Source organism: Osmerus mordax, chromosome 20, assembly GCF_038355195.1.
Source record: "Osmerus mordax isolate fOsmMor3 chromosome 20, fOsmMor3.pri, whole genome shotgun sequence".
In the NCBI taxonomy this organism is placed as follows: Eukaryota; Metazoa; Chordata; class Actinopteri; order Osmeriformes; family Osmeridae; genus Osmerus; species Osmerus mordax.
Genome location: NC_090069.1, coordinates 10,002,919 through 10,028,967, shown reverse-complemented (window position 1 = coordinate 10,028,967; position 26,049 = coordinate 10,002,919). Strand labels below are relative to the sequence as shown.

The 26,049-nt window shown below is 42.4% G+C and overlaps 1 protein-coding gene across 8 annotated transcripts in view; it reads left to right on the top strand.

The window, feature by feature from the left end:
* wrn (WRN RecQ like helicase) overlaps positions 1-22,674 on the top strand; it is a 94,404-nt gene extending 71,730 nt beyond the window's left edge. For 5 of the 8 annotated variants that reach the window (XM_067258024.1, XM_067258022.1, XM_067258023.1 and 2 more), the window contains 10 exons: positions 580-646; positions 890-963; positions 1,115-1,178; positions 1,444-1,556; positions 1,852-1,966; positions 2,277-2,402; positions 2,891-3,053; positions 8,906-9,099; positions 17,200-17,355; positions 22,453-22,674. In XM_067258024.1, coding sequence (XP_067114125.1) covers positions 580-646; positions 890-963; positions 1,115-1,178; positions 1,444-1,556; positions 1,852-1,966; positions 2,277-2,402; positions 2,891-3,053; positions 8,906-9,099; positions 17,200-17,355; positions 22,453-22,566 — 1,186 coding nt within the window. In that variant the 3' untranslated portion in view covers positions 22,567-22,674. Of the gene's footprint in view, positions 1-579; positions 647-889; positions 964-1,114; positions 1,179-1,443; positions 1,557-1,851; positions 1,967-2,276; positions 2,403-2,890; positions 3,054-8,905; positions 9,100-17,199; positions 17,356-22,452 lie in introns of those variants that run through there. The other 3 variants (XM_067258025.1, XM_067258026.1, XM_067258028.1) reach the window with 3 other exon arrangements.
* The last annotated feature ends 3,375 nt before the right edge of the window (positions 22,675-26,049 follow it).

Sequence of the window (26,049 nt, the reverse complement as noted above, 5' to 3'; positions counted from 1 at the left end):
GATTAAAGGAAAAGTTGACTTTCCGTTTGAATAGTTAGCAGTTGTTTAAGAGAGAGAGGGGTTAGCTCGTTTACAGTAATGATATCACATAGTCATCACATATATAAAAACCATGCGATTTTCAGGGGCAGAAATATGGCAGCGGGTGCTGTATATGGATCGCAAGTGCCCAACACTTGAAGTTTGTGTCCATATCTTGCCTTCTCTTTAGCTAAGAGGTGATCCAAAAAAACGTGGGAAGGTAAATTTGACGGCTTTTGCTGCGTCTCAACGTTGTGAGCTGCTATGCCAGCAGCTTTCTGCCCTCCAGGTCACGTGACTGAAAACTATTAATTAGGGGACCACTAAGGCCTATATAAAAGCATCCAAAAACAGCATGTCATGGGACCTTTAAGATTTTCATTAAGCACTGTCATTGGACATGCTGTACCTTTAATCTCAATGAATTACAGTTTTAAGATAGCATAAAGGGCAGTTATTCAAGACTTGGTTTTGGATTTGATGGCAATTGGGGTGAGGCAGAGGAGACCAGGTAGACACTTTATGTCATGGAAGTGTTTTTTTTTCACGTGGTTTCAGACGTAAGCCCAGCCTTGCTCCTACCTCAAATACTCCAGCTGGCAGACAGTCTTCAACTGTGGCTCAGGTGAGAGAAAATGGCTTTTCTAGAAGAAGATGTACTCACTATCAGAAATATCCATGCCGTATACACAAGCAAATACACACCTTTATCCACAACCAACAAAAGTAACATGTATTATGTCTCAAAGAACAAGATACTTAGAATGCAAACCCAGTCAATCAGGATGGTTGCTTTGGGACCTTTACAAAGGTGGTGTCCAGCACAATTGGTCTAATTCTGCACATTTCAAAAAAAAAAAAATTCCAGAATCATTTGACTGCCTCCCACTCACGAAACATTGGCAGCAAAGTTTACGAAAAGTACAACAGTTCACCTGGCAGGTATGGCACGGTTTTTTTTCAAACAGCATGACACCCCAAAGACAAAAAACTAACCAATTCAGTGTTGTCTGAAACCCATGAAATAATCAACATTTAGGTGATCAATGTGGATTTGTTTTCATGTGAAATGCATGTATCTTGTCCGCTCCAGGTTCCAGTCACAGGTGCCCAAACCTCTGCCAGACCCAGTTTATCCTAGAGAGCTACAACTACAGGTATAGACAACCAGTCTTCTTCCTGTGAAAACATTGTCATAATCCCCCCCCGGCTCCATGCAATTGTGTATCTAATTGCACACTTTATCGGAGACAAATAGACACAGACAATATTAAGATATATAGAATAAAGAAATGTAAGCTCCTCAGTCCTGAGCCTCATCACTCAATCTAGGATCAATGTACTGTCAATGTTTGACCCAATGGACTATTGTGAACGGATCATAACTTATATGTGGATGCCCTGTTCTTTGTCTCTGCACAGGCAGAGTTGTACGCCAAACTGGTTGCCGAGCGACAAAAACTGGCCAGCGAGAAAGACATTCCACCAGCCATACTAGCCACCAACAAGATTCTCCTCGACATGGCAAAGATTAGGTATGCCATTTAAATCCATGGTGTAGTCATGTTGAGAACCATTTCTAAAGGTACAGTAATTTACAGACAAAGCATGTGTACAAAGACTGGTCCTAGTAGAAGTCGAATGATTGGAAACTTTATTATTTCTTGCAAAACACTTGGCGGGGAAACTTTTGAACATTTACAAGGAGAGATTTCTCTTCTTCTGCCATTTGTTGGCAAAACAGAGCAATATCAGGCAAAAAAAGATACAAATTCTTGCAATAATTCTATGCAGAAGGTCAGACCTGATTTCCCTCTGGCTTTTTTGTAGACCATGCACGGTGTCCGATCTGAAGCTGGTTGATGGAGTGTCTGAAGCCAAGTCAAGCATGTTGGCGCCTCTCCTCAAAACCATAGCAAGTTTATGTGCGGAACACCAACTTAAGGTGAAAAGGAGAGTCCACAAAAGTAAATCTGTAACCCGAGACATATGGATTATTCACAGTTATAAAAGTTGACTTTGTTAATGCTAAATCTAAATGAGATACAAGTACGTTTCTCATCCCAGGTCCAATAAGGATTTTTTCACAACAGTAGAGATAAGCTTTGGTATACAAGGTATTTCCCTGTGGTTTTCCACCCTCCTTGTTCTATTACATGTCTTATACCGTCGTCGTCCTTTCAGAACAGACCAGCACACAAATTTAAAGTGAGAAATGTTTAATTTGATGGAAGTCGTCCTCTTATCTTGTCTAGGTGAACTGTCCATCTACTGTACACAGAGAAGAAAGCTCATCGCTGCTGTCAAGGCCCCATCCCTCCCCTCTACCAGACAGTGTCAACATCACCTACAGACTGTTCCAGGAGCAGGGCCAGAGCATGGTCAATGTGGCAATTATTCCTATTTCGGCGTACTGAGATATCCATAAACCCCCTTTCACTGATACTCGGGAGTCGGGATACGGGAGTCAGATGGCTGAGCGATTAGGGAATCGGGCTATTACTCAGGAGGTTGCCGTTTCGATTACCGGCAGTGCAAATTATGTTGTGTACTTGGGCAAGGCACTTCACCCTACTTGCCTCGGGGGGGGGGAATGTCCCTGTACTTAATGTAAGTCGCTCTGGATAAGAGCGTCTGCTAAATGTAATGTAAATGTAATACTCCTGTTTCTCTTAGTTTAGTTTCAGTACATTGCCCATCTCCTTCGTTTTGTCGGCAGATTAGCAACTTTAGTTCTTTCTTCGTCTCTTTTAGAAAGTATGTGACAGACGCATTTGATATCTGTAGGCACATTTTAATAACAATTACTTGCAGTTTGTGAATAAAACTGAGCTTAATGTGTGTACATGATGTGTATGTGTGTGTTCAGAAATATGTGTGTGACGCTCGCAGCCTGCCCTCTGCTGTGGTGGAGTCCCATCTGCTGCAGGCCTTCAGGGCAGACCTCCCTCTAGACGTGAACAGAGCTGGTCTCACCCCTGCCATAAGAGACACCATCATGCGCATTGTCCAGTCTGCCCCTATCAACTCCAGTAAGGAACCTGCTACTCATGTCATCTTGTTTTCCCTTTAATGTTATATTCCCGATCAGTCAATACTCAAAGATTAAATGAGCGAAGCAAGTCCAGGCATGGCACTCGGGCAGCGCGCGCCATATCACCCATTGCCGTGTTCTCAGCCCATAGGCTTAGCTTGATAGGCGGCGCTATAAAGTCGCACACATGCATGCACACGCGTCCTCGATTACCTTTGTGTTCTGCGATGCTGCCATTGCTGGTCGCTTCTCGTTCTCTGTGTTGTGTTGGCTAGCGATACCAATCATTTTCTTTTCGATCCGATACCAAGTACTTTCAAGACCAGTATCATCGATATCAATACCGATACCGATACTTCTATGAAATATTTTTATTTGAGTAATTTTATAATGCATTCTGAAAGCCATTGTTATTAATATTAAATAAACCGCAATAGGCATTACGTGTCTGTGTTGCCTCCTTTGCGGTCAGCTGTACTTCGTTGTGCTCTTTAAGGTGTTTAACTTTTAGATGCTTGTCATGTTTGTGGTTTATTGTTGTTTGACAAATGTCACATAAAGCTTCATCGTTGTTAACTGGAGTTAAATAACTCCAGATTATGCTTCTTTTTCTTTCAGTCATGACCGCAGCAATGCATTCGATTCTCCGCTGAGTGTGCTTTCACTGAGTGAGAGTGAGAGAGCGTGGCGCGCTGCCGCTGATGAACTCATGATAAGCACAGACACAGCGGAAGAAAAATTTTTTCCCATTGACTTTCTTATTTAACCCTTGTGTTATCTTCGGGTCATTCTGACCCATCAGTCATTGTGACCCACCGTCGTATTGCGACAACTTCACCGCATACAAAAACAGAGTGAAGCATTTTGTTTTAACCGTTGGGCTGTCTCAGACCCCCCAAATTGCAAAGGTTAAAATAAAATTATTTTAATTTGTTTTTGTATTGGCTAAAATTGGGTAAATACAACGATGGTTCGTTATGAACCTTTGGGTCATGTGACCCGAAGGCAGCACAAGGGTTAAGTACATTTCTATACTATACGGCCTACAACTATTATAAAAAATATTCTAAAATCACTTGTTTAAAACAAATCCCAGGTAGGATCGATATTTCAAATTGAGAATCGATCCTTTTGATACAATGCCAGTATCGTAAATATCGATACTTTAGGATCGATCCGGCCATCCCTAGTGTTGGCCTGTCTGTCGTTCGCGTTTCCCTGTCCGTCTCTTCTGTCCCGGACGGCGTGTGCGTGTTTTGGGGATCTGAACGAAGGTTTCGAGCTGCTTCCTGATGATTCTCCATCTGAGAAGCCCTGCACCAATGGGGTCGGTGAAAACTCGGGGTGCCGCAGCAACGTCTGGCGCAGTTCACGTTTGGCCTTGTTCGGCCAACATTAAGGACTGTCCGTAGTACAACGTGGGGTTTGGCCACGAGGAGCTGTTTGTTCCTCGAGTGCGGCAAAGCCGTTCCATCCACTCCCCTGCATGCTCCCTGGGGAAGGCTCCGGCGAAGGGCGGCTCCTTTTCCCGTGCTGCTGTTGTGCTGTCCAAAAAGGGGGCTCGCGTCCAGGAGCCGACCACGAGCACTCGCGGCATATCTGGCATATCTGAGGAGCAACATTTGCAGGTACTGGGGTCAGATGGCTGAGCGCTTAGGGAATCAGGCTACCAATAAGATGGTTGCCAGTTCGAATCCCAGCCGTGCAAAATGATGTTGTGTCCTTGGGCAAGGCACTTTACCCTACTTGCCTCAGGGGAATGTCCCTGTACTTACTGTAAGTCGCTCTGGATAAGAGCGTCTGCTAAATGACTAAATGTAATGTAAATGTACTGACGTGAATCACGTTCAGGTTTTCTCCGTTCACTGACCTGTTGGACAGGCATCTGATCGATTGCGGGGTGAAGGGTTGGACATATCGTGCAAGGACAAATGCAATGTGCACGCCTTCTCAGTCTACTAGCAGTCAACAATAATAGGAGCCTTACGAGATGTATTGCTGCACAAGCCTGCATTCGAAGAAGCAGCCAGAGTTCGCGAGGTAGCCTACTTTAGCCAGTAGTAGTGTTACTGTTACTAAAAGCTGTCCTGTTTGTCACTGCTTGACCGAGCCAAACAGAAGTGCTTGCTGTATTCGCGCCGTTTAAATTGGTTGTTAGAATCGTGGAGCAGATCCAATTAGTGATGTGTCGTTGGTGAACGATTCTTTAATTTTGAACGAATTCTTACAAGGACTCGGGAGTAACGAGTCCTCTCAAAGAGTGATTCGTTCATTTTCTCGTGGCCGCGCATCGGGACGGTTGCATAGGCTCGTCCAAGTAAACAGAAATTATTCGTTCATTTCCCGACTCGGTTTTCGGGTACGAGTCTTTTTATCATTTTTCACATGACCTGCATAGGCTCTGTAGTGGTAGCTAGAGGAAACTCTAGAGGGAACGATTCGTTCATTTCCCAACTCGGTCTTTCTACGAGTCTTTGGATAATTTTTCACGTGACCTGCATAGGCTCTGTAGTGGTAGCTAGAGGAAACAAACGATTCGTTCATTTCCCGACTCGGTCTTTCTACGAGTCTTTGGATAATTTTTCACGTGACCTGCATAGGCTCTGTAGGCCTACTGGTAGCTAGAGGAAACGAACGATTCGTTAACTTCGGATCCTTTTTTCACTTGACACGCATTGTATTTTTTAGTAGAGGAAACAGTTTCCTCATTCCCTTTCGCGTGGCCGCTGTTTTAGTAAGACGTGAATGATATTCGCTCAAGTCATCATACTGACTGTTTTTGTTATTTTCACTTTACATTTACACTTACAGTTTAGTGCAGTGTAATTGTTTGCCGTGATAATTCAATGCTAGTGTGATAATAAATGACCAAATCATACAAACTGTCATGATACATTATTTTAATGCAGGAATGTCTTTGAAAATTGTATCTGCTGGTGCAAATGTCATGCACTAACCTACATGAGAATATGATACGTGTTTGCAGTGGACGGATAGCCACCCCCCCCTCCCCCCGTTGAAATGAACGAATGACTCGAAAAACGATTTGTTCATTTTACTGAACGAGATTCAAAGAACCATCCATCCATCATCTTCCGCTTGTCCGGGGGTCGGGTCGCGGCGGCAGCAACCTAAGCAGGGAGGCCCAGACTTTCCTCTCCCCGGCCACTTCCACCAGCTCTTCCTGGGGGACCCCGAGGCGTTCCCAGGCCAGCCGAGAGACATAGTCCCTCCAGCGTGTCCTGGGTCTTCCCCGGGGCCTCTTCCCAGTGGGACGTGCCCAGAACACCTCACCAGGGAGGCGTCCAGGCGGCATCCTTATCAGATGCCCGAGCCACCTCAACTGGCCCCTCTTGACGCGGAGGAGCAGCGGTTCTACTCTGAGCCCCTCCCGGATGACCGAGCTTCTCACCCTATCTCTAAGGGAGAGCCTGGACACCCTGCGGAGAAAACTCATTTCGGCCGCTTGTATTCGCGATCTTGTTCTTTCGGTCACTACCCACAGTTCGTGACCATTCAAAGAACCGATTCAAAGAACCGAATCAGTAAAATGATCCGACCCATCACTAGATCCAATCTAATCGGGATCTACTCGCTCACATTTGATGATGTTTCATTCAATTCCGAAGCAGCGGTATGATGAATACAGCGGAAGCACTGGAGTACATCGTCCTAGTTACGTTTTAAGTAGCCTAACAATGGAGACAGCAAACGTTGTCGGTTAATAGCTTACATTTTACTGGATACATTCTGAACAGCAAAGAATCGATCAATGATAAGTCATGAACATCCCTAGCAGGGATGTGTCCTGTGAAGGAATGAATCTACGATGCTAATCCTGCTGCTATTTCATATTTGTCATGTCTCTTACTTTAAGAGACACATCAATACTTAAGGTCCCATGACATGCCATTTTGGATGCTTTATACAGGCCTTAGGGGTCCCCAAATACTGTAGCCTATCTAGTCTATCTTTGGTCATTTGCACGCATGTTGTCTTATGACATCATAAGAGGAACATTTTCAAATTGGAGCGTTGAGCTTCATTTTCTCAAAGGTGGGGAAGAATACCAGGGCTCGGTTTACACCTTTAAGATATACCAATGTGTACTGACAATGCTGAACATATGTTTCAGATATAATCAATGCGTCAGATAAATGAGTAACGATAATGATGAACCGAGAAGCTTGTGAGACGGTCTGCATGAAGCCAGCTATGCTGATTGCAATAGGTATCTGCATGCTGCAGGTAGCCTGCAGGGACGCTTCCCCGATCTGTGCCCTCGTCAAAGGGCAAGTGAATACCGTCAACCCCTGCCTGGCTTCAATATTCTTATACATACATCAAAGCATTAGTGGCAGGTGTCCAGTTGTACATTCGGTGTACGTATCCTTCATCATGCAGCCTTCTGGGGAGCCCGTCTATGACGCAGCCGGCAAGGCCATGACCAGATCGTGGCTCACGCAACGCCACTGAGGTCTGTGCGAGCGCTATGGCCTGTCTCCGGAGCTGTATACAGCGTATTCCTTACGGATCAGGGCGGCTGCTTCTGGTGTCCACGTCCTGGCTGGACGTTGTGGAAGCACAGAACTCATGAGCGCTTGAGAACAGAGACCGTGACTGTGTGTCGGGCGATGCTTGCAGCTGGTACACCATAGAGGCTTGCATTGGTTAACACTCAGCGACTATCCACTCTAGGCTGAGCAGCTGAGCAGGCGCTCAAGAAGAAGCTGAGCACCGCTCAAGAAGAAGCTGAGCAGGCGCTCAAGAAGAAGCTGAGCAGGTGCACAAGAAGAAGCTGAGCAGGCGCACAAGAAGAAGCTGAGCAGGCGCTCAAGAAGAAGCTGAGCAGGTGCACAAGAAGAAGCTGAGCAGGCACACAAGAAGAAGCTGAGCAGGCGCTCAAGAAGAAGCTGAGCAGGTGCTCAAGAAGGAGCAGAGCAGGCGCTCAAGAAGAAGCTGAGCAGGCGCTCAAGAAGAAGCTGAGCAGGCGCTCAAGAAGAAGCTGAGCAGGCGCTCAAGCTGAGTGGGTCTGAGACCTCCGGTGACCAATGTGGTCCCCATGTATCCTGTGGCTGGTTGGCTTCATACATTGCAATGCTAGTATGTCCGTTCGGATTTCCATGTAGCCGTGGTGGTCCGCCGACGTGCTATGATGCGCTACGTCGCCATCAGAATCCACAGTGTCTACATGGGGACGTCCGTTAAGATGCCCTGGGAACAGCGAATGCACCGCTGACATTTGTCTCACATCCTCATGTATGCGACATGAAGGATATGCACACAAAGCCGCAGTCATTGTAATGATAGCATGACCTGGGCATCCAGAAAACACCTTGTTTTGTCATTAGTAACAGTGGGATGTCATGTGGTCCTCCTGTGGCTCAGGAGGAGCGACGCTCTGTTCTACACATAGTATAGACTGGCAGAGTGTCGGTGATTTGGGGATTTAACTTGTTGCTCCCTACCTCATGTCATGCATGCTGCAGTGAAGGCCGGCAGTGCTTCCCCATGTACATCCATTCCGCCAATGTTAAACCATTTGTCATGTGTATGAATAAATGGTGAAATCAATCACGTGAGTGTCTTGATTAACTGTAGGTAGTACAGCTCAATAGATCCACTGGAGAATGTGTTTTTGCTGTAGACAACTGTCACAGTAACCAATGTTGTATTTCTGTTGCATAATTTCCAGCATGTTCCCACCATGTTCTTTACGACTTCAGACTTTGATCATAGGGCAAGCGGAGTGTGTAACATCCCATTGGGCTTCTGTCAATAACCTTATTGAGTAACTCACCTTACATATATACCCATGTTCCTCCCTGTCCTACCCTATTTCCTTTCCAGACCTCAATGACATCAAGGCCATCCAAGCTGGAATTCCCAAAGATATCAGCCCCTTCCTGCTCAAACTGACTGTGGCCATGCTGCAGAGAGATGGAGTGCATACAGCGCCCTCTGCTGTCCCCATCGGCCCACTGCAGCCTAGGTCTGCAGCACCACCCCAGAGCCAGCAGTCCATCTCCTGGATTGAACCAGAGGTAAAAGCAGTGGATGGAGTCTGTCCATCCACCGAGTTAAGTATCTCATGTCTTTTTCCACAAATGCAAGCTAGAGTTTATTCTCGTCGTCAGCATGACAGATTCTAAAAATGAATATCACTTATTATTATTTAACATAGCTACCCAGTACTTATTTTACCACTACACCAAACACAAATACAATAGAACTAAAGTCTAAAGCAGTGTTTCTCAACTTTTCTCATTCAAAGTGCCATCTCTAACCCTGGGCCTGTTGAGATACACAGTCAGCTAAACTCTTAACCATACGATTTATTCCAAGGAACAGTCGAGTGTTGTAGTTGGCAGGTTTTAATATGGCAAAGGGCTCTAGACTGCGACAACCATTTTTTGTTATCTACAGTCGCGTCTCGTAAAGGGAATGATTGGTTTATATTAGCGGTCAATCTAAGATCTACATTAAAGTTAAGAATCTAAAGATGAAGTTTAATTGGTTATGTAACGTTATTTAGACCGGTGAGCCGGTCACTGTTAGCCTGGCTCTGCCCTCCTACGTACTTCCGCTCAAACTTTTTTTTTTGTTGCAAAAATGTTAACAAATACAATGCCAGTTCAGTCAATACAGCAATGACCATTATATGAGAGACATCTTCAAGATCAATTTAAATAATATACAACTATAAACGATTTTTTTTTTTATTGTAAAGAGGCACAGGTTATACTGTAATTAACAAAACTTTTCATAATAATTCAAATAATTCATAATAATTCAACCATTTGACACTTTTTTAATTATGCACAAGTTTTAACGTTTCAACAAGGTAATTGACGTCATGTAGAAAATGAACAAATTTAGGCACTATAGAGGAAAATTTTCATTTATGTATAAAGAATTTAGCTAATAAAATAAAAACATTCCCTATGTATTCAACATCTGAGTTGCAATGAGAAGAATTCAACCCAAAATTTACCAATAAGAGGGCATTTAAAAAAAAAGATGATCAATAGACAGAAAGTACAGTTTGGTTCATCATTTCTAAATTTCAATATATATTCATTTGTAGGGTAAATTTTGTGTAAAATTCTTAAATGCACATCTTTAACTTTTGTTAGGGATACAGAATTTATATGGTAAAAGCCATAATATCATAAAGATAGTCAATTCATTTCTCATGCCAATTCTCAAGGAAAATCTATTTGTTCTTGGTTATAATCAATTCATTATTCCATATCTTTAATTTGTGTGGGGAAAAGTTGTGGACAAAACAAAGTTTCCATGCCAAGAGAGCTTGTTCATGAAATTTGGACAATTTTAAAGGGAGTTTAGGGGGGGTAAAGTTGCAAGATAACAACAATTTTAGTCCACCCACCAATTTAAAAATATTAGATGGGATAAAATACCAGATAGTCAGGAAAGGTAACACACTGTTTAATCCATGTAATTTTAAAAGTGTTATTAACATCAAAAAAGGCTAACATATCAAATCCTCCATCAGCTTTGCTACCACATAAAACCTGTTGCTTCAGATGTTGATGTTTATTTTTCCCAAAAAAGTTAAATAATAATCTATTTATTTGTTTGTTGTTTGTTCCCACTGTCTCCAAAATGTGCGTAGGCCTACGGATGGGTCAGAGTTTGCGTGGAGGACCGCACATTCTCCCGCCAAGTTTGTTTTTTATAAATCACAACTTTTGCGTGGGAAGCAGCGTACGCACATTTCCAGACCCGTTTTGTGCGTACGCAATGTTTATAAATGAGACCCCTGACTTGTTCAAATAATGACTTTATACAAACAAAACATTTGAATGCTATAAACTTACAGATGGTGCCATCTAAAAGAAATGGCAGGTGGTGTTTCTGATTGGCTTGGTGGGTGGCATGTAACTCTGTATAAGTCTGTATAAATCTAGACGGCTATATCAACTCGAGCACCTTTCAAAATAAAAGCACACCATCGGATGTTCGGTAACGTAATAAAAATAAACATTTGGTTTTTAGACAGTGGCGATTTCTTTAAGACTGCAAGGGGAACTCAGCTTCCCCTAACATTTAAAAAAATTCATGGTCAAATATTTACTATTGTGTTAACATTTTAAATGCGTTAGAACACGTTCATATCGAGGTCTGGCCTGGACGCTGGGCTTCCGCGTGATGATTGGAGGGTCTGTCGAAAGACTGCATCTCCTTTTGATTGACAGTGATTTTGTACTATAAAAAGTCACCGAAGCTATTCAAACTCAGTTTCCCCTAACATTTCAAAATATTAATGGTCAAATATTTACGATTGTGTTAACATTTTAAATGCGTTAGAACACGTTCATAGCGAAGACGAGTTTGTTCAGAATCAGCTACATATATTAGCAGGTCGACTGACTGATTTCCTTCTCATACATTCCCGTAGCGTCACAGTGCATTTCCCTGTTGAAGCTCAGCTTCCATGGACTTCAATGGGGCTGCGATGAACAGTTTTTTTCAGTGCTTCGAAACTATACGGTCATTGGATAAATGCTGCGATTATGTCCCGCCCTGGACGCTCAGCGTCTCTGGGGGTGAATGGAGGAGTGGGCTGGCCTGGACGCTGGGCTTCCGCGTGATGATTGGAGGGTCTGTCGAAAGACTGCATCTCCTTTTGATTGACAGCGATTTTGTACTATAAAAAGTCGCCGAAGCTATTCAAGCTCAGTCCCATCACGGATTTTGCAACTGTAGTTGAAAGACAAACGGCTGCAACCTATTTCTTGGTATTTGCTTGGCGAAATTGCTAGCCAATTTTCATCATACATTTCATACAATTATGCATCACATTCCTTGTTTCAGTTGAACCTAATCCCATATTTCCTTCGGGTTTAAATATTTTTTGGTTAGATCGTTCGTTCATTCATCCATACTGTAGGCTAGGCTAGTGTCGTAGGGGTGAACTAGCCAGTGAACTGAAAACGTATATGATGTAGGCCGAAAATTAGCTTCCCCTGTTTGAAAGACCAGCAGCCGCCACTGTTTTTAGACGGAGCCGAAGCACACGTCCGCGACCCACGCCACACCAGCTCGCACCAGTTGAGAAACACTGGTCTAAAGTAAAGCCTGTTTGATGATGTCACTGAACAGTAGCTTTTTCAAAGCTTAGTCATGCTCCTATTACCACTAGAGGGTGGCAAAACTCTTCTTAACTCGTTAACTACAATCCAATGCTTTTTGTTATATTGTTATAGAATGCCCATTTTCCACGAACGCCAGCAGAGCTGCAGTGAATGGAGATGCAGCAGAGCTCTGATTGAAATGCAACATTCCACTGATTGAATGAATGTCAAGTTGTTTATCAGTTACAAACATGGAGAATGCATGGAACTGCTAAGACCTTACAGTATTATCTCTGGAATGACATCATTGGGGCTACTTATTCATGGTGGCATTCTTAATTGGATTGCTTGTTCGATAGTTAATATTTATCATGTTAGCTCTGGTCAATGCAAAACGCATTGATCAGACACACGCCACCCAGTATGTCATTAGCAGCCACTCACTTCAGTGAAAAGAACAAGTGTCAATCCCAAGGGTTCGCTTCTCGTCTTGAGCCCACCACAAACCTTTTCAAGTATACATTATGTTAAAAAATTTAGAGTTTTAGAATCCTCCCCCTTTGTAGCGAGGTGTGGTCGTTTAAGAATAGTTATACTTAATCTATAATCAAGTATTGAGTTATTAGGGGCACCACCTCAATATGGGTTTAGGGAGATGGAGGAAACCCAGTTATTATGTAGGGCTCAGTATTCTAAAGGAATACATTCGTTATGAGAGTAGAGCAGATCAGATAACATGAGAGATCAAATTACGCTATTTAATATTATTATATTGTGTATATACACAATGATTATTGAAGTAAATGGAACAGTGATATGATGAAAAGTACTAAATATTGTTATTGTTAGTTTTAGAGTTGGATAACAAAATGAACAATTTGACCAATGGAAAGGTGAAAAGAGTGGGAATAGAATAGTGGGAAGAATAATCTGGCCTTGTCTAGGCTAATAACTGGAAGAGTCAGGTCTTAGACTACACGTCAGATTTATGTGTAGTCTAGTCAAACACACAATATAAATCACTTCATACCAATGTCCCAAGTAAGAAATACGGCTAGTTGCATTAACTTTGTTGGTGTGTTGAAGCTGTGGTTTGAAGCGGAGTCCGTAGTTAAATGTGTCTGTGTAATTCGATCAGAAAGATAAGGCATCGTATGAGGTGTCTTATTACATTTACATTACATTTATGCATTTAGCAGACGCTTTTATCCAAAGCGACTTCCAAGAGAGAGCTTTACAAAAGAGCATAGGTCACTGATCATAACAACGAGATAGCCCCAAACATTGTGAGCAGCCAAAACATGAAGCATACATTGTGAAAAACCAAATAAGTGCCAAAGGGAAGAAACATAAGACCATGCAGTTAAACAAGTTACAATTAAACAACATGAAACTCAAAAAGTGCAAGAGTGTACCTGTAGAAAAACAATCAACAGTAAAATATTTCACAGCGAGTACAATAATTTCAAACCGTTACATCTAACAAACAAGAGCAACAAGTCTCTCAATAAGAGTCATTGTGATCTTGGAGGAAACTAACATCAGGTCCAGCCAAGCATTCCAAAGTGCCGTTGTACTCCCGGAACAAGTGCGTCTTGAGCCTTTTCTTGAAGGTGGGGAGACAGTCAGTGTCCCTGATGGAGGTGGGGAGTTGATTCCACCATTGGGGGGCCAGACAGGAGAAGAGCTTGTGTTGGGACCGGGCGCTCTTGAGCGGTGGGACCACCAGACGGTTAGAAGAAGACCGTAGGTGGGGGGGGGGGGGGGGGGGGGGGTGTAACTCTTGAATCTGATACGGGCCGTGATGGGAAGCCAGTGGAGGGAGATTAGGAGCGGAGTAACATGGGAGCGTCTGGGTAGATTGAAGACCAGACGGGCCGCTGCATTCTGAATCCTCTGGAGAGGGCGGGTTGCGCATGCTGGGAGACCGGCGAGCAGCGAGTTGCAGTAGTCCAACTTTGAGAGGACAAGTGCTTGGACTAGCAGCTGGGTGGAATGCTCAGACAGGTATCTCCTAATCTTCCGGATGTTGTAGAGGATGAATCTACACGAACGGGAGACCGCAGCAATGTGGGCTGTGAGGGAGACCTCGTCATCCATGGTCACCCCGAGGTTCCTGGCAGAAGATGAAGGGGTCACCGTCGCCGATCCCAGGGTGATTGAGAGATTGTGGGAGATGGAGGGTTTGGCCGGGATGATGAGGAGTTCTGTTTTGGCGAGGTTCAACTGGAGGTGGTGCTTGGTCATCCAGGCGGAGATGTCTGTGAGGCAGGCCTCGATCCTAGCTGAGATCCCCGGATCAGTCGGGGGGAACGACAGGTACAACTGCGTGTCGTCAGCATAGCAGTGGTAGGAGAAGCCATGGGAGGTGATGATTGGTCCAAGCGAGGTGGTGTACAGGGAGAAGAGAATAGGGGTCCAAGGACGGAGCCCTGTGGCACACCAGTGGAGAGCTGGCGGGGGCCTGACACTTTGCATGAGATCCACTGAAGTGCAGTGCCAGTGATGCCCATCTCAGAGAGTTTGGCCAGCAGGATTTGATGGTTAACCGTATCAAATGCTGCAGAAAGGTCCAGCAGAATGATGACGGATGACCTCGAAGCCGCTCTGGCAGACTGGAGGGCAGTGGTGACTGACAGGAGGCCAGTGACAGTGGCCAGTCTTGAAGCCTGATTGGTTGGGGTCAAGTAGGTTGTTCTGAGAGAGAAAGTTTGACAGTTGGTTATATACAGCATGTTCAATTGTTTTAGAAAAGAAGGGTAGCAGTGATACTGGTCTGTAGAACTCTTTGAACTTTTGTACTTTTTCATTTGGGATTTTTTAAATTGTATATTGTTTTTATTGTGTGTTATTGTAGAAAGGCCCATCCAGTGACAGAAATTAACACTTGCTATAATTTCTATGTGTATTACATCGGCTGCAAACTTTGCTCTACAGCTATGTTTATCTGCATTGTCCCTGTCAAATACATTTTATAAATAAATAAATAGTTCTGGAGGACGGCTGGGTTAAGGGAGGGTTTTTTGAGTAGAGGGCTAACTCTGGCCTGAGGGGAGAAAAAGAGTTTAGACATTTAGTTGGGTCAGTCATAGAGGGTGAGTGGGTAGGAAAGGTGGGTTCAGGGAACCGACTGCTAATGTCAGCAACTTTTTTCTCAAAGAAGGAGGAGAAGTCGTCTGCTGTCAGGGTGGAGGGGGAGGGTGGGGGAGGTCGGTTAAGAAGGCTGGAGAAGGTAGAGAAAAGTGTGTGACAGTGCGTGTCCACTGCAGCGATGCGAATCGTTTGCCATCGCTCGCCTTCCCACAGTTCACCACGCTCGGGGGCGTTTCAAACAGATTAATGTAAAATGTAGTTCTCTAAAGTCACTGTTGTAGTTGTCATGGCCAAGTGTGCAGACTTGGGTTTACGTACTCGCAACATCGATCAAAATACAACTTGTATACAAAATACAAAACAGTTTAATAGACATACACGTTGACATGTGTAAAAAACGTTTATTATATTACTCAAAGTCTCTGCTAATCTGTCGATACGATAGGGAGTTCCAGCCGGGCTAGCTAGTTAGTTACCACAGAACGAAGTTACGAAATGTGACTAGACTGAATTTGAAAGTACAAGCACCAACAACTTCGGCAACCTTGCGCCATGCATCGTTTTTTATTATCATCTCTGTACGAATACAGCTATGTATCGTACAGGACAGGGTAAGCAGCCACACAAACGATTAGTTTCTCCTCCACCTTGAAACCTAGAAATGTTCACCATGGTTGCTACGTTACGAGAAACAAGAAAACACTCCGATTGGCCATCGCTAGCGAAAATCGCTCCTCATTTGCATAAAGTTGAGAAAATCTCAACTCGGTCGCGTCGCTACCCACAATACACCACGCAAGCGATTCGCCTGGCTCCATAGAAAATGAATGGAAAACATGTTGTCGCTCGCATCGCGTCGCTGCAGTGGACACGCACTGTGAGGGTTTGAGGCAGAGTTAATTTTGTTCAGGAAGTAGTGGGTTTTAGCATCAGTTATGCAGGCAGAGAAGGAAGTGATAGTTACCGAGGTCCAGACCGTCTTTGGACTTGCGCCATCTCCTCTCAGCTGCCCGAAGGATGGACCGTTCTTCACGAGGGAGGACATGAACTCGTCAATGGGATGATGCAATGTCGCTTCTTTCTTTTCTTTCAGCAGCCTACCGTGGAAGAACTGAGGTGATCAGATTAGCATCGTGTTGAGGTTGGCTATGTGTTACACCCATCATGGATGGAAGGATTCCCTTAATTACGCCAGGTGTCTTTTAATTCCAACCGAAGCAGCAGAGTCATGCGTGCTTCTGGTCTCCTTCTCTCTCGCACTCCCTCTGCCTCTCTGTCTATCCCCCCTCCGCACACACACACACACTCTGAGTCTCTTGCTCCACCATCCAGGCTGTCCTTGTTTCTTTCTAAAACCTTATTTAAACAGGCACAGAAGCCATAAGGACATCTGATGTTACATCTCAGGTTGATTATCATAGTAGACATGTTTTCTTAAAGGTTGATGCAGTCAGATCTGTAAAACATACTACAGATGGACAGTTGTGATTTGTCAGAATGTGTACTGTTTGGTCTCTTAAGTCACTGGTTGATTTCCTAGGTTTAACTTATCACTTACTGAGGTATGTCATTTTGGTGTCATGACTACTAATTTGAACGGGAGGCTTGTAAGGGCTCATTGTTGGACCAAGTGGCATGGTTTGATATCTTAGAGCCTTAGAAGTGGAGAGAAGAGTGACGTTACTCTGGATGTTTGAGTTATACATTGGAGGCTGAGTCAGCCTGGTTGAGCTAATAGGAAAAGAAAATTACTCAAAGCAATGATTAACTAAGGTGGTTAGGACAGGATTTGTGTCAGTATTAATTGCCAATCTTGGATGTGAAGGCCATCTTCCTCTTGGTGGCTAGTGTGGTGTACCCTATATTGAAACATAATCATTAAAAGTGACTAGTGACTACTGTTGTTTTAGAACATACACCCCCACAAATGATTGATTTTATTCTTTACAGGAGGTAACTCCTAGCAGCACTAGGAATGTGCCCAGCACCTCTGAAGCATCCCCCACTCCTAAAGCTACCCTCCAGACCAGCGCAATTATGTTGGCATCCTGTTACAAGTCCCCAGATGAGGATACACAGGACATTTTCAACGATTCCTCTGTAAAGGTACGTGTTTACTGAAATCGTAGATCTAGAGAGTATACAAGGTCAGACGCTAGCTTTCGAGGAACAGCTCTTATTTTTGACATAAAGGTTGTTGGCTTTTTGTAGCCTAAAGCAGGGGTGTTCAATCCTGGTCCGCAAGGTCCACTGCTCTGTATGTTTTAGATGTTTCCCTGCTCCAACACACCTGATTCAAATGAATGGGTTGTTATCGAGCTCTGTGGAAGCCTCAACATTGGAACTTATCAAATCTTTAAATGTTTTGTTGAAATTGAGGCTTAGCTATAAGACCTTACAGCACAATTGGCAGACCTATTGAAGGATCTATCTGGAACCAGATACGTTTCTCATAAATAATTGTTGAATTAAACGCTGATGAAGCAACAGTTATTTTCAGTGAACACATACTGCGCTGGATCAGCTCAGCTGGGAAAGTCCCAGACAGCACTCCATACTATGATTAGGGTTGGGTATCGTTTGGATTTATACGATTCCGATACCGAACCGATACTTTTAAAACGATTCCGATTCCTAAACCGATTCTTGAAAAAATGAAAAATGAAAGTAATCAAAGAAAGGCTCTTTCATGGGTTTTTTTAATGGAAAATTATTTAAATGTAACATTTACATTACATTACATTTAGTCATTTAGCAGACGCTCTTATCCAGAGCGACTTACAGTAAGTACAGGGACATTCCCCCCAAGGCCTGTAGGGTGAAGTGCCTTGCCCAAGGACACATCATTTTTCACGGCCGGGAATCGTACCAGAAACCTTCTGATTACTAGCCCGATTCCCTAACCGCTCAGCCACCTGACTCCAATATATTAACATATATAATAACAATATATACAATATATATTATTAACAATATTATTTATATTAACAATATATTAACGTTTTGAAGTAGCCTACTTAAATATATAATAATTAAACCTAAGTCACCTAACACACAACTACAATAATTTAAGTTGGTATGCTAACTAAACCAGCTTCAAACTTCAGCAGTTGTTTTGCAGAATGATTACCATATTGCCTTCTCTGGCAAGATACGACACGCCTCCTGACTTATGGCATGTCCTGCACAAGAGAAAACTCTCTCAGACAGTGTTGAAGAGGCCTGTACACACAGGTATGAGTTTGAAAGGGCAGACAAATTGGGGAGGCTGTCCCGGGACCAGGGACTGATGTCCGCAAGCTGTCGAACACTGTGTGTCACTGCATTTTTCAATCAATTCGACGTGCTTCCCCCTTTGCACGTAATCGTTTTGAAACATTTGTTGCATTTTGCGATGTCGGAATCCTTGGCTGTGAAATACAGACACACTTTCGACCGCTTCGCTTTAGGCATTTTAAATGCACTAAAAGCTAGCTAACGATAGACTAGCAGAGTAAGTGTAATATGTTTACTAGCAATCACGTGCAGTGAATGGGTAATATGGTTTAACGTCCGTTTTGGTGAGCCCAAAGGGAAAATATGGCATTTTGAAAGTAGCCTACATTTACGGTAGCTAGCTAATGGTAGACTACAGAGAAAGTGTGATAGTTTACGTCAGTTTCGGAGCAACAGAGGGATATTTCAGTCGACACATTAAGTGTAACCGAAATGTGCGTTCTAATCCGGTCCGATTCCTACCGGATGCGTAGGAACCGTTTCCATAGTGGAACCGGGTTTCGGTACCCAACCCTAACTACGATGTGTTGTCCAATCACGTGCGTCATTGAAATCACTTCACGAAACTCAGACAATCAAAGCAAAAGTTTGCTTTGATTGTACGAAAATACGAGTGAAGTGTATAATGAAATAGATGTCTTCTCATTTCCCCTGCAAGATGCAGCCTCATCGTTGAATCAAAACGAATACATTTGGCAGACCGGTGTAAAAATTGACCTAATCTCTATGACTTAAACGTCCTTTTAAGTTTTTCCCTTATCGTGATATTTTCAGGCATTTAGCCTACTCATTGCATTCATTCATTAATAAAGAACGCCCTTTGAAGATTATTCTACGACGTTACCGGCAGTAGAAGATGGAATCGCGATTCAAACAGTACCATCTGCTAACTGAAAATATGCCCCCCAAAACATAAATAAGTAAGTAAGTAAGTAAGACTTTGTTTATATAGCACATTTCATACAATAATTGTAGCTCAAGGTGCTTTACATAAAATCAATTTTTAAAAAAATACAAGTGATAAAAGTAATAATTACAATAGCAAATTATAAAAACAATAATATAACTAATAAAAGTAGTAAAAAATCAGCTTAAGTAAGGGGAGTGCCGAACATGTTCTGTCGCCGTTTGACTTCCTAAACAGCTGTGTAGATGTTTTTGTAGTGTCTCGCGTAGGCTACAGCGTTGCAGTGAGCTACACTGGTAATGATGTGTTGCCCGGGCAACAGAGGCTAATGTCATGATGCTAATACTTCAGTGAAATAGTAGACTACTGTTTCCGAAAGTAGATGTACTTCCTTAATAATATCAGCTTATATTGTACATCACACATCACAATTGTGTGTCATATCACAAAGTAAAATTAGTAAATAGTTATCACCCTGGTCTCTTTGCTTGTGGCGTTTCTGCAGCTGCCTTGCAGTAAAGCAGTTAGCTTAGCTATCTCCCAGAAGTTAACAAGCTGCTAAACTAATGTTCTGCTAGAGGTAGTCACGCAAGTTTTTGTGACGTAAGTAACGTCATTGACTGTGGCTAGCAAGTTAGCCACCGTTAGCTTCACTTTTCGCCACAAAAACGTAATTTCTACTTAAACCGTGCAACGGAACCTAAATCCCAATAGAAGCAACTCAATCGCTACCAAGACGAAACTTTTGACACCTAGGTTGTCTATGTAGGCCAAATATTGACTGAGTTTTAGGGGCGCGAAAAAAATTAAATAATAATAATAATAAATATATATGTAAGAGAACAAAGGTTGTGCCCTTGCCGAAGGCAAAGCACACCCAATAACTACTTACAATTGTGTGTATCTTAATAGGTCCCTCTTTCCCTGTTAGGGATCATGATCTCCTTGTGAGTAATCCGTGAATCCACATCAATAGCAGATCAGAAGATGAGCCTTAAAGCACGCACAAGAGAGTGAAAGAGTCCTGGTCAAAAAGTTCATGCAGGGTTAAGGGCTCTTCAACGCACAGCGCATTGTTTATTTGTGACGTACCTCAGAGGGGTTGCGACCCTAGCCCTTCGCTAATCCCACACTGTAAGGATTGGTGCGTGGCGTGTCCCCATCTAACGAGATGAGCCTGTAGCAGGCTTAGCTTGGAGCTGGCTTACATTTGACCTGGGTACCGTCTCTGTACCAGGGGTCAGCAATCAGCATGAGCATCTGGGCCCTCTGACCGCCCTTTAAAGGTCTCAAGCACCTTTGCTGGGGGCAAGACCTTTGGCCAAGTGGGAGAGCTACACACACACAGTGGCAGCTATATTTAATGGTGACATTGTTGCTCATGAGTAGTCTTGAGTTGTTTTTGTTTTTGTTTTAGCTGTTTTCAGCCTATTCTCAAAAAAGGGTTACTACAATTTAGGTGAATGTTTTGTAAATTGACATTTGTCGCACTTTCTCTCTCTTCCTCTGTCCTACTTTGGCCCTTTTTATGCAATCCTATGGATCAATATGTGTGCATTAGAGCAGCCTCCAAATATATAAACACCAGTATTCTTTTCTTCCTTCTCCTGATAGTAAGGTCATTAAAGATTTAGTGCCAAAGAGATTGCCAGATGCCTGTATCCCCATGGAAATTCAATTTGGAGGGTCAGATAAAGGGTTTACGAGGAATTGAGATGAATAATAATCCGATGAAGGTCGGCCCCAGGTTTTCCTGTATGGATGCAGTTTTGTATGTGAAGTTTAAGCTCACATAGAGACTGTATTGCACTTTATGGGATTTGTTTGAGTTATGCTATTCTACATATACTAGCTTTGACATGTTTAGAACACCAAGAGTTATGTACATAGTGCTATACAACTCTGTCAGATTACGTTTTCATTCAGAGGTTTATCAGGCCTGGGCCTATATAGGAGCTCTAGAAAGAGCTTCTTAACAGTATGGTATTTCAATCAAAGGACTAATACTTCTACTAATATGTCTAGTAAGGCTGTCCCCGACTAAGATTTTCTTTGGTCGACCAAGACTCGACTAAAACGTCTGAAAATCGATTTATCGAAATTTGAAACACTTTTTTTTTTCTCCAAAAAAACCTACGAACATTTTCCCGATCTGACTCAATGGCTGCTGGACATTGCAGATTCAGCCGCTAATAGCCTACTAATAATAAGACATAGAAAACATAATGTCATTCGATTTGGATGTGATTCTTATAATAGGCATATTAATTTTTCAACCCAGAGCGTTAGCATGAGCGAAGTAGGGCTAGGCCAACTTACGTTTTTCAGGTGGTAGGCTACATCATATTTGACGTCGAACTTTGAAAAATAAACCGTTGTTGGCAGAGTTTGCATTCAACGTTTTCCGAGTCACACAGTACTTTGTAAATGTAAATGTACTTTAATGAAATGCTGCCATACCACAGATTTATTTGCCATTTTGACTGATAACACAGACAAAGTAGGCTTTGGCAGAGTTTGTAGTTCGGCAGCCAATTGTGCTCGTGCTGTGTGCAAAATACCAAAACAAAACAAAGCGCAGATTAACGAAAGGGAAAAGAAAACAGTAACACCTTTTCTTTTAAATTATATATTTTTAGAGTTGCTTTATTTGTCTTAAATAATATAATCTACAATTTCTGTAGAACATTTCGTTAATTCAGTAATGATGACACAAGCGGGAATCAGATCTCACACTGCCATACGGCAGCTCGACTAAAAAAATCTTAGTCGACCAAGAGCATATCGACCAGAAAATTGATTAGTCGACTGAGTGGGGACAGCCCTAATGTCTAGTATCATTACGATATTACGACCTTCTGCCTGTTTTCAGATTACGATTTTGGATTACGTCTGCCTGAATACCGATCTCTGCCTGTTCCTTGACTACCCTGTTTTGTAATAAAACCCTCTGTACTTGGATCCCTCGTGAGTCTGGTCTGGTTACACTGTTGTTGATATTGTTTTGGTCCTTTTGCCAGAACTTTAGCCAGCCTTCAAAGAGGAAGTTACCAGATTGGTCAGAAGTTCTGACAGTCCCGACCGTACCTGCTGCTATGAAGAAAGCCAAAAAGAAGAAAGGTCTTTTTTCCTAATCCATACAATGATTTGTATTAATTGGGACCTCATCTGAAACTGTTGATATAATTCCATGTGCAATTATTGTTTTGTTTTACTTGTTAAGAATAAAATGTGAATTCAAGGTAAAAGTACTTTTTCGTTGTTTTTGTACTTTGGTACCCACACTTAGTTGCATCCAGAAGTTGACTTGCAGATATTTTAAGATTTAAATGTTCCTTGACAAGATAAGAATGATCAGAAAATTTAACTCAATAATAATAAGAAGAATTAATTAGATTTATAATGCACTTTTCTTGATCCAAAGTGCTAAGTGAACATGTTAACACATTAACGTGTTTACCTTGTTGAATACCCTTACTATACATTTTTGATTTACACATCATGCTCTGCTGTTGTCATTGTACTGCCTATTCCTGGGCTAAAACCCTTCTGTCAAAGGTTGTTCTGACTTTCAACAAAATACCTTAGGGAAAGAATTAGGGAATGGTAGGCTGCACCTTGATGTGAACATTTAATCCCTTTAGAGATTAGTGTTTCCACAGACACAAACGTCTTGAGAGATTAGGTGAGAGACTTGGGATTTGTCACAGATAGTGTCTTATCCTGGTGGGAATAGAGCTGGTGAACCGTGTAAAAGTGATTTACCTCCTTTTTGCATGATATGATTGTACAACTGTATCAAGAGCACTTACAATGGAATTGGAGAAGGCTATAGATTTTTCATTGTAATACTGTCTGAAAAAGACCTTCCAAGAGGTACTTGCCAAAACTAAAATCACATTCAGCAAACCATTTTCCTGGTCACAATATGATAGGTTATGACCATCACTTACAACAGAGGTTTCCTGGGATGCCAAAGTCTATCCCAAGGTTGTAACAGACTTAGTAATACAGATTAACTCAAATCAGAGAAAAAGCAGGTACCTCAGGATACATTTCCTCTGGCTTTAGTCTACCCCACTGAGGACATGCTTTTGATATCCTTTGATTCCTGTCTCTTGCTCATACACAGTCATGTCTTTCTTCACATTAATCATCTATGTCCAGTCACAGCTCGTCTCAGGCTTCGATGCTGTCAGGCAAACCTCCAGGAAGAGAAGAGGAAACCTTTTATTTCAGCCTTGACAAATCCCTACATCCTTAAAATACTTGCTTAAAATACACCTGCATTAATATACCTAGAGGGAAGCCCAATCAATGTAGGTAATTTTATGAAGAAGAAAAGTTTATTCAAGGACTATAGTTTATAAAAATTATTAAAACATTTTAGATTAGCTTTTAGCTAGTGTCGAGGAGGCAACGAGAAGCACCATTGAAATTGGTGTAAATGCCTTCTTTCCTGTATGCCTAGTTTGTTATTGATGATTCTTCATTGTGTGTAGAAGTAGGACACTGACAACTGTGCCGCCCTGTCCCATAAATATGTGCTGTTGGATGGTCAGCAGCAGGTGACCTGTGAAATTAATTTGTAGGAGCTTAGGTTTAAAATTGCTCTGAATTGCTGGTGGCATTGAGGGAATGTAACTGTCTGGCTCATTAAACCAGTCCCATTTCATCAGCTTACCCATATATATAGTTTCCTTTTTGCAAAAAACTGTTTCAGGACAGGCTTGTTCAGATTATCTTCCATTAAACAGTTTTACAGTTCTTTAGGACATATTGTTTCTATATGTGATATTCATATCAGGAGCAATGAATGGTTCAAATGGTTAAATTTGTCTTGCTCTGGGCGCAACTTGACAAGCATCCTCCTCAATATTGCAAGAGCAACTGCATCACCAAATGTAGAAACATACTTATAGCATATGACATAAGGGCAAATATAGAATATAAAACAGACTTTTCCCCAGCTCAATAATGAGCACATCGTTATTCCAGGTATCTTTTACAAGCTGTACAAAACCTGTAATGAAAATTCAAAGCATGTGGGTAAATTGAAAGAGTGGTGGTTGAGATAGCTTAAGAGGCTGTCAGAAGTTATAGAATGAAAATTTTTAGAAGTGTGGGTTGCTGGTTAGTAAACATATCTTGACGTTGGTGTTTCCTTTTCCTTATGGCACATGGTTGTGTGGATGTTCTAGTGGAGTACTTAACCTAATTCTTTATTGATTAAAGAACATGCCTGTCTAAGGTTTAATCACGCTAATGTCATAGGGCATGTGGACGCCCCAGAAATATTTACAGAACTGATACATATCTCAAATAAATGGGTGCAGTGTACACAATAAAGTACATCATACATTTGATCCGAGTCATAGATATTGACCATTTATCACGTGACCACAGTTCAAGAAGGAACCGTGTGAATAATGTTGAGGATACTGATAATATTGAGGATACTCATTTCAGCACCTCTTAATGACAGCAATTATGCAACACATTTTCATTGACTTTTCACAGCAGAAATTAGGTCAGCTGTAGCTGGTGGTCTGGGTTTTGGCACATTGCCATTTTGGTAAGTGGATTTCGATTTAAGGGCTAGAGGTCACTGCATTCTGTTTAAAAAAAGATATCAAACTAGAAAGTCTGAAATGTCTTTGTCAGCTATCAGCTGCAGCTCCCATCAGCATTTGTAAAGGTTATTCAGTAAAACAATGAAATTTTTCAATGATGAGTTATTGAGTTAATGTTTGAACCTGCATGCTGTGAGAAGGTAGGAGAGACATTGGAAGAACCAACATGGCTGACAGTGAGAGGGGAGACAGCTGAAGTGGAAGTGTCATGTGTGGCCACGGAGGGACGTGCCAGATCAATGCAAGCCAGACCCGGGTGGGTTGAGTAGCTGAACTGTGGCTCTCAAGCAGGTGGAAGGCAGTTCTGGAAGGAAGGCCTCCAGGCATATAGGCACCCTACTCATGTGCAGCTGCCCAGGCTGAGGCTGTTGTGGTTGCGTGCAGGATATGTTACGGCCTGAGGCTGTCATGCCATGAGGAGAGGGCTGGGCAGAGGGGCTTTGAATGATGAACCACAATAGTATGTACCATCAGGCCCCCTTTCAATTATGTCTTTACAAGAGAGAATCTCATTTAATTTGAGAACAATGCCTTGAAGCAATGGGAGAGGAGCTGCAAAGAGGTAACCCTAACCCCCCAAAATGCAATACCGTATTTCTTCGAATAAAAACTGCGGCGTTTATTAAATAACGTTCATTTTTGGTGCAGCGTTTATTCGAGGGCGTCGTTTATTAGAGGGCAGCAGCGTTTATTCGAAGAAATACAGTATGTGGATTAAGATGGGGATTACGATTCACATACATAAAACAAACGCTTTGGCAAGGGAACTATTAATAAATTGGCTGCTAATGGCTTTAATCCTTTTTGCCCCATATTTACCAGAAATGCAATGTTTAGATACCCCTTTACAGCTTGTTTTGAAGTAATCCAGGATCAGACTATTGGACTATGTTCAAATTTTTTTTTAATTCACAGTAATGTTCTTGTTCTATTGTTCTGTAACAGGAGTTCCAATTGTGTTCTTATTACAGATGTAACAGGAAC